General features: G+C 37.6%; 1 protein-coding gene across 2 annotated transcripts in view; it reads left to right on the forward strand.

Moving 5' to 3' along the window:
• DMC1 (DNA meiotic recombinase 1) overlaps positions 1-9,857 on the forward strand; it is a 78,153-nt gene that overhangs the window by 7,574 nt on the left and 60,722 nt on the right. For both annotated transcript variants that reach the window (XM_006890120.1, XM_006890119.1), the window contains exon 4: positions 1,725-1,807. In XM_006890120.1, the coding sequence (XP_006890182.1) occupies positions 1,725-1,807 (83 nt within the window). The remainder of the gene's footprint in view (positions 1-1,724; positions 1,808-9,857) is intronic.

Here is a 9,857-nt window from a genome sequence, read left to right on the forward strand (position 1 = left end):
CCACCAACAGTGAATAAGGGTTCCAGTTTCTCCACAACCTCGCCAGCATTTGTTGCTTGCTGTTCTGTTAAATTTTGCTATTTTGACTGGGGTGAGATGGTATCTCATAGTTGTTTTCTGGCTGCTCTTCTAAGACACATTTGTTTGTTCTTCTGGCAAGTAGTATATTATGGTATATTCAGTTTTCTTTGCCAGCACTATAATATGAAGATTTCATTAAATATATTTTATTCAGCTTATTGTGGTTAAACTGGGATAATAATAGTATCTCTCTCATAAGGGGAGCTGTGAAGATGAAAAAAGATCTATTTAATGAAATCTCATTTAATCTTCACAGCCACCCTTATGAGAGATACTATTGTTATCCCAATTTTACCACAAGAGGAAGCTAAAGTACAGAAAAAATATGTGCTTTATCCTGTATCATACAATTCATAGTACTTGTTGTTAAGTACCGTTGAGTTGCCTGTGACTCATTGACCCTATGTACAACATCAATGAACCCTGCCCTATTCTGAGCTAGTCTCACTGACTCTGATACACCTAATCCCATCCCCCCCCCAGTTATCATGTCATTCCATCTCATCCAAGGCCATTCTCTCCTGCACTGTCCCTCGACCCTTCCAAGCATGATGTCCTCCTCTATGGCCTGGATCAGGCACACCTTAGTCTCTAGACTGACATCTTTGCTCCTCAGAACTCTGGAGAGATCCCTGATAGCATACTTCCCCAGGGCAATTTGTCTTTTGATTTCCTGACTGCTGGTGACAAAGTGTTGATTGTGGAGTTGAGCAAGCTGTAACTGTTGACAACCTCAGTCTCTTCTCCATCTATCATGTTGCTGCCAGTTGACCCAGTGGTGAGAATCTTTGTCTTCTTGATGTTGAGTTTTTATATTGAAAATCCATATTGAATACTAGTTCTTGACCTTCTGCAGCATACGCTTCAGGTCCTCTTCAGTTTTGGCAAGCATGGTTGTATCATTTGCATAGTGCAGGTTATTGACAAGTCCTAGTGGAGTCGTATTTTGAACTCAATTAGTGGCTCTGTAACCTCTGTTATTAACCATGTGTTGCCTTCAAAGACAGATGATAGGTTGGTTGTTAGTATGTGTCATTGAGTCAGAATCAACTCATAGCTGGCGCTCCAGCAGGTTTTCAGAGGTTATTTAGTCACACAAGAGGAAATTGCCCATCTTTTTCTCTGGTAACATATGGTGGATTCAAACTGCCTGCCTTTATATTGGCAGCACAACTCTTTACCCACTAGGCCACTAGAGTTCCCTAAAATAATATGTTGGCTTTGCCAAATAATGACTCGATAATCAAGAACATTGAAATTAAAATTATCACCTGGTTCATTTTCTAGTTTTGTTGTAAATATGTCAAGATATTATTTATTTTTTTAAAATTGAATTTAATGAAGGTTTACAGAGAGACTGGGTTTTCATTCATTTCTTGTTGCATATTTTCCTCCTTCCTCCCTCTGCCCCCCTCCTATAGTCCACTTTATAATGCATGTTTTTTTCCAGATTGTTGTCATACATATAATGTCTCATTATACAATTCTGTCTGAAGACAGTCCTTCCCCTCATCAGTTCCAGTGCCATGTTCATTATCTATGCATTCTTTTTCTCTTTTGCTCATCCCCATGTCAGTCCTATTTTATAACAGCAGTGTTACCACTTTGTACCTTTTTTAACCTTCTCTTTTGCATTTCTGTAGGAACCAGGATTCTTGACTGCATTTGAGTATAGTGAGAAGAGGAAAATGGTTTTTCATATCACCACAGGAAGCCAGGAATTTGAGTATGTATCATATTTAGCAAAACCACTTAGTATAATTTCTGGAGTACTGTATCTTTTCCTCTCTATGGTTGCTATTTCTGCTAAATAGACTACTTTTGAAGTAGGTTTTTTTTTCTTTCTCAAAAGATAATCTAAATCAAACAGAAATTCTAGACTACCTGTAGAAACAGGATTAAATTTATCACAAAAAATTTAAACCCAAAATATAAGTAGTTTCCAGATCAGCCTGTATTGATTTACAAAGCATTTTAAAAATCAGTTTAACATTTTATTTCCTTTACTTCTCCATTGACAAAGGAAATTGTAGTCTTAGTTTTATTTAAAATTCAGTTGTTCAACAGTAACACCACAGAAGTTCTCAATCTTTATAACAATCAACTTGTGGGCTTACAAGGATAGCATTTGTCCAAGGATAAAACTCAGAAGACAGGAAGGGAGAAGATGTAAGAATGACTGGAGCAAGAACCACAGAGGGATAGTGGGAAGAGTGATGATACAGTGTGGAAATTGTAACAAATGTCATAAAACAAAATATGTAAGAATGGTTGAATGGATTACCAGTCTGCTCTGTAAACTTTCCTTCCAATCACAAATGCTAAAGAGAGCGAGAGAGAGAGCAAGCAAAAGAATACATTTAACCTCCTCTCTGGGAGAGTTGTAAAATGTAATTTTCCAATTACTTTGGAATTTATAAAAAAGTTTAAAACTAAAATATTAACTTTCAAGCCTCATGTCAGAACAGATGGTCAGCCCACCAAAAAGATAAAGACCCAACCTTTGTCTTGCTGCCAGAAAAAAAATGTTAAACAGTTGTTTAAATTGATCTTACTTGCTAGCAGCTGTCATCCTACAAAACAGACAAGGATTACTGGAAAGAGAGGACTTTCTCAAAGGACTACTGTTTCTATGCTAATCAGAGATATTTCTAAAAAGTTAATGTGTGTGTGTGTGTGTGTGTGTGTGTGCACGCGCTCGCACGCGCGCGCGCTTGATTGGAGTCTCCAGGGAAAAATACCCACTTATTGCTCCTTCAAGGCAAGGATGATAAAACTTCATCTTACATACTTTGGGCATGTTGTCATGAGGTACCAGTCTTTGGATAAAGACATCATATTTAGGGGAAAAGAGGAAGACCCTCAACAAGATGAATTGACACAATGACTGCAATAATAGGCTTGAGCAAAGCAGAAATTCTAAAGATGGTGCAGGATAGAGTACCACGTTTCAGTATGTTGCTTATAGGGGGCTGTGAGTTGTTGCCAACCTGATCGCATCTAGCAACAATTTTTAAGTGTGATAATGTAGGGCGCTCTGGTGGCCTCATGGTAAGAAACTGCACTGCATTCCCTATGCACATGGTTCAAATCTACCAGTTTTTCTGTGGGAGAAACATGGGCAATCTCCTTCCATGCAATTTACAGCCTCTGGAAAGCTTCAGAAGGGTCGGCTATGGTTCAGTTCCAGCTTGACAGTATGCAATAACAGTGGTAATGTAATTATGCTAAGAATGAGTCCTCATCTTAAAAAAAAAAAGAGTCCTCATCTTTTAGAGATATGTACTGAAATATTTAGGATGAAATGATATATTGCCTAGGATATATGCAAAATAATATGGAAGAGGGAAAACTGGATGGAGAATTAGATAAAAAACTTAGCTTATGAGTTGATAGTTGATGACCACTGAATTGTGATAACAGGTATATTCATTGTGTATTTTTGTCTGCTTTTGATTATGTTGGAAGTTTTCCATAGAAAAAAGATTAATGTGCACATAAATATGTTAAGTATGAGAAAAAATAGTGAGGGAGTGTGAACTAAACTGTTTTCCACCATTTCCATTTTACCTCCCTGGTCTAAACCACTACTTATCTACCCTGAATAGTTATGTAACAACTTCTTAAAACCTTAACCCTTCAGATCTGTTTGTACTTCACAATGCAGATAGAATACTTTCAAACATGCCAGATAATGGCACTCCTCGACTTAAAGTACCCTCTGAGAGTTGGACAAAGAATAAAGAGGACCAAAGAGGAATTGTTATCTTTATGGTGTTGGAGAAGTGTTGCAGACTGAGGGTAAAGTATTTTTGTAATTATTGATAATGACAGATAGCCAGGAATGAGAAAGAACAGAGAGCATGAAAAACAGGGGGCCAGCAGTTCTCCACTGAAGATTCCCGTTCTAGCTTCTTTGTGTCTTTATTGAAAATTATCAGGAAGTAAATCACAAAGATAATTCAGTGCAAATGAAGCCAAGCTCTTTCTTTTGAAAACCTTCCCCTTGACTCAGGAGGGAGGGTCAGCAAATGCAAGAACCTGGTAAACCTTTAAGGATTGCCTTGGCGTCTCAGAGTGAATTTCATCCTGAAATAGCATTTGGTTTGTTACAAATATTTAGTATTGGCTTCCCATAGAGAAGAGTATTGAATATCCCATGGACTGCCAAAAGAACAAACTAATCTATCTTAAAGGAAGCAAAACCAGAGTGCTCTTTGTGGGGAAAAGTGGTGAAAACTTTGTCTCACATACTTTGGGCATGTGGTTAAGAGTGTTAGACCCATCGAGTGCAGCCCCAAAAGGCACATATTCGCAGTATGCAATTAACAAAGCGCGCTTTATATACAGAACAGTTTTCCGCATGCGGAGGCTCCCTCAGTGGAAAGGTGGTGAGAGAGAGCCCCGAGTTCCCGTGCGTGACTGTTTTAAGGCCTTCCTGGGTGCTTCCGTCCAGGGTGGGGTGATTTGGAACATGGTTGGTGGGCAGAAGGATCAGTCATGTGGGTTGGCTTTTGATTGGTTGGCCACTTTACCCGCCTCTGCCCTCTCCGTGTCATGTATACACTCTTTGTGGTGTCACATAGGGCCAGTTAAACGAGTTAATTTTAAACTCTGCAAGGACAATTAAGATTGCCCAATGGCGCATCTACGTTTGTTCTACCCTTAATTGACTGCTTTTTAAACTAAGAGTTTTTATAGCTCGCTTCTGCCTCTGGAATTAATGAGTTTTTTTCAAGGTTGGGTTTGAGTTCAGGCTTTAAGTGGGCACCAGACACACAAACTGGGGTTTATGCTGCCCCCTCAAGAAGGTGCCTGTCCATGGAAGAAGCCATCATGCTGGGAAAGGTAGAAGGTCAGCAAAAGAGAAGAAAACCTTCAATGAAATGGATTGACATGGTAACTATAGCAGTGAGCTTGAGCACGTTGGAGATCATGAGGATGGGATTGGATAGGGCAAGGTTCAGATCTGTTGTTCATAAAGTCACTATGAGCCATAGCCAACTAGATGGCACCTAACAACAACTGACTCCCTGTTTCACTCAGAAGAAGAGTCAAAGTTCTCTCTGATCCCACTTTCTACATTGCTATGTGCTAACTACACTGGCCTCTTTGCTATTCCTTGAAGGTGCCAGATGCGATCTTGCCTCAAAGTATTCACATTTAATGCTCTACCTACTTGGAACACTCCTCTTGTATCTGGACAGCTTTATCCACATTTTTCAAGTCTTTGCTAAAATGTTCATTTATTACTCAATAAGGCCTTCTTTAATCACCCTTGTTGAAAATAGAAACTCCTCACCTCCAACTCCACATTATTTAATCCTCTTTTTTGCCTTTATTTTTATAAATAGTATTTAATACTATCTGACTAATCATATATTTTACTCGTCTGTGTTTATGATCTAATTTGCTACTTGAATAAAAGCTCCATGAGGTTAGAATTTCTGTTCCTTTTGTCTACTGCTTTATTCCAAGTATGTAGAGCAATATGTGACACAAACTAGGCACACTGAAAGTAGCTCTTGAGTGACTGAATGAGCTGATATTTAGCAAATTAGTTTGAGAGTATAGCATACAGGAAAACCTACAAAGGGCAGAACCTGTGTAAGACAGAAGCCTGTCAGAGAAAATTAAAACATTTCCACCAATAAAGAGCAGTAGAAAAGTGTTGTTTACACTGGTCAAAAGTGAAAAACTTGAAAGACCTGGAAAAACAAGGTGATATTTTATGTTACGCACTGGTAAGTCAACAAAGACTGTAACTACCCATGAACAACGAATCTGAACTTTACCCCACCCTGCATCATCCTTACCATCTCTGTCATGCTCAAGTAGTCACTGTGTTAATCCGTATTGTTGAAGATCTTCCTGCCTTTTTCTGACCTACTATCTTTTCCAGCATGATGTTTCTGTCAAAGAATTGATTCCTCCTGAAAATATGCTCAAAATAAGTAAGATGAAGTTTCATCATCCTTGCTTCTACTTGCACTCGCCTTAAGACACATTGTTCGTTTGGCAGTCCATGGTATATTTAATACTCTTTGCCACCACCACAATTCAAAGACATCGATTTTTTTTTCAGTCTTCTTTATGCATTGCCCAACTTTCAGTTATATTAGAAGAAATTTAAAAGACTGTAACTTGGATAAGTCACACCTTAAACTTTATACTGACATCTTTCAGAACTTTGGAGAGGTCCTTGACAGCAGATTTCTCCAACGCAACATGTCTTTTGATTTCTTGACTGCTGCTATTGTGGATGTTGATTGTACAGCCAAGTAAAATGAAATTGTTGACAGTGCCAATCTTTTTTCCATCTACCATAATGCTGCCTATTTGTTCAGGAGTGAGGATTTCTTTGTTTTCTTGATATTGAGGTGTAAACTATAATGATGGCTGTAGCCTTTGATTTTTCTGCAGTAAAGTGCTTCAAGTTTTCACTTTCTGCAAGGAAGGTTGTGTCATCTATATAACAGAGGTTGTTGATGAGTCTTCCTCCAATCCTGATGTCACACATCACACTCTTCATATTGTCCAACTTCTTGAATGATTTTTTTCAGCATACAGACTGAGTAGGTAGAGTGAGAGGATATAGACCTAATGCACACTTTTCCTGATTTTAAACCATGTAGCATTTCCTTATTTTACTTTTTTTGTCTTTGTAGAGATTTTGCATGATACCTGGGAATTCCTGTTCTCCTCAATGTTAGCCATAATTTGTTATGATCCACACAGTCAAATGCCTTTGCATAGTCAATAAAACAAAAGTAAGAATCTTTGTGGTATTTTCTGTGTTCAGTCAAGATCCATCTGACATCAGCACAACCTCCTCTAAATCTAGTTTGAATTTCTGGCAGTTTTCTATTGATGTACTCTTCCAGCATTTAAAAATAATTTTCAGCAAGATTTTGCTTGCATGTACTGTATATTACAATTCTACAATTACTACTGTATAGTTCAATAATTTCCACATCCTGGTATGTCACTGTTTGTTTTTTTTTAGAATAGGAACAAATATGGATCTCTTCCAGCCAGTTGGCAAGATAGCTGTTGTCCATATTTGTTGGCTGAGACTGGTGAACACGTCCAGGGTTGCAGTTGTTTCCTGAAATACCTCAATTAGTATTACAACAATTCTGGGGGCCTTATTTTTTTGCCAATGCCTTCAGTGCAGCTTGGACATTTTACTTCAGTACTTTTAATTCTTTATCATTTGCTACTTCCAGAAATGGCTCCATGTCAACCAATTCTTTTTAGTACAGTCACTCTGTGTATTTCTTCCATCTTCTTCTGGTACTTCTTGGGTCATTCAAGATTTTACCCATATGCAAAAAAAAACCAAAAAACCCAAAGCAAATCAACAACATTCCAAAAAAACCAAGCCAAAATCTAACATGGTAGTTGTATTGATTTTGGGCTCTTGCAGGTTTTAATGTATAATATATATTATCTTTTTTTTTTTAAGGAACTCTGGTGGGCTATATAATGAGTTACATGGCCAACCCAAAGGTAGGAGGTTTGAGTTCACCATTTGCTCTGAAGGAGAAAGCTCGGAAATCTCCTGTGCAATTTACGGCCTCTGGAGGGTCAACTATGAATCAGTTCTGATTCAACAACAATGAATTTTTAAAATTATTTTATTGTAGTTTTGATGATTACTTGTACAGTAAATTTGGTTCTTTAGCAATGACAACATACTTTTCTCAGTGACATTGGCTGTATTTTTAAGTGTGTTGGCTTTCTCATTACTTCTGTTGTTATTGCTTCTGTTTCCAGTAATCTAGTTTCCTGCCCCTTTTACTGTCTCATCTTTGCTTTTGAATAATGAGCTTATGGCTGGCTACCCAATGCGGACAGAGATTGGGGTGGAGCTCCCCTATTAAAACAAGCTTGGAAGGAGGACCGACATCCACTTCCGTAGTAGCTTGCCTCCGGAAACCTTATGAAACTGGAGAGAGGATAAAGGGCACCCAAACGTTGAGGACTCTCCTTCATAGGGTCGCTATGAGTCGCCTGTGACTCGACGGCACTGAACAACAACAACAATTGGTCTCATATAAGTGATCTTTAAAAAGAACTGGGTACTCACAGATATTACTGTTTATTTATAAGCCAATCTATATTATATAGTTGAAAAATGACCTCATGGAATAGTCCTTCAGACTCAACAGGTTCAGGATGTCTAGATTATTTAAGAATTTGTGTTCTATGCCACACTTGCTCGCATTCTATCAGGATCTGTCAACTGTTCCCTGGTTATGATAAGGCTCCTTTCCAGTAGCTCAGTGTTAAATTGGTTTTGACATAAACCAGATATCTCTTTTATTTTTTCAATATTTATTGTTTCCTTTTGTTATCAAGATTTCTATAAATCTCATCTTTATTTGTCTTCAGTGATTATAAGCATTCCATATAAATGTACAGATATATTTTAAAACATAAATAAAAATGCACAAATCGTAAAAATTTACTTTAATTGTGAAGAAGAATTGGAAGATGTTTGCATTTTGTCAGTAGTAAAATCTGCTCTTGTGGGAGGGATGGAGATTATTCCTGGAAAATTGATTGTATTTTTACTCATAAAATTAGTGAGTGTTGTCTCTATGGTTCTTCTCTTTTGCTGTTCTTATTTTTCACTGTTATATCTCATTGTTTCTTGTGTTTGTCTATTAACTTTGGCAACCAACATTTGGCTACCTATTTCCAAATAACTGGAGCCACAATTTTCACTTGGAAAACGAAATCTAGTATGCAGCAGTATTTTGAACAGTACATTATAAAATTGAGCATCTGAAAGTGTACAGCTGAAAATTATAACATCAGCAAATTATGTGCTGCAACACTGTAAGTAGTACATGTTACTAATGATAAGATGTGCAAAAACAGTAAGAAAGCAGATGGCTGTGAGTGCAGTTAATTGTAACTCAAATATATTGTAAACTAAGGACAACTTGTACTGTGTTCTTCATCAGAATGGTTGATATTGGCAACCTGAAACTATCTTGTTCTTCTGGTCTCAGAATAGGTAAAGTTCATGTAGACTATTAATACTTAAGACTAATTTCTTTTCTTGACTTGTTGGTTTCCTTCTTTCTCTTTTACCCTAGATACATAGAGACCAATGTGGCTGCTCACATACTTTTTCAGACTCAGACACTATTCAACAAACGAGGATACAGAATACAAATTTTATGTGCTGTATTCCGGTTGACAAGAATTTTCCATGTTCTGTGGTCTTCAGTTCTCATACCTCATAAACCAATCCTATGACTTATTTCCTTATGTCTGAGAAGTACATGTGGTTAATAGGGTCACTATGAGTCACTGACTTAATGGTACTTAAAAAGAAGTACCTATGTTCGCACTCTTTATGCGCTTTATTGTTTTGTGAATATATTTGGATATAGATGTTTATGTATATTGCTGTTGTTGTTGTTGGCGGTGTTGTTGTTAGATGCAGTTGAGTCACTTATGACTCATAGCAACACCATGAACAATTAATCTGAACCTTGCCCTGTCCTGTGCCATCATCATCTCTGATATACTTGAGCACATTGTTACAGTCAGGTGTCACTCCACCTTGTTGAGAGTCATCCTGTCTTTCACTGACCTTAAGTGTGTCCCACTTAAATTTCAAAACCATCTCAGGAACAGATTTGAGACCTTGAGCACCAATGAGTGTAGACCAAATGAGCTCTGGGAGGATATCAAGAAAATCATCCATGAAGAATGCAAAAGATCATTACAAAGGCTAAAGAAGAAGAAAAGACCAA

The sequence above is a fragment of the Elephantulus edwardii genome, unplaced genomic scaffold (genome assembly GCF_000299155.1).
Source record: "Elephantulus edwardii isolate Elephantulus edwardi_28Jun2011 unplaced genomic scaffold, EleEdw1.0 scaffold00086, whole genome shotgun sequence".
Lineage (NCBI taxonomy): Eukaryota > Metazoa > Chordata > Mammalia > Macroscelidea > Macroscelididae > Elephantulus > Elephantulus edwardii.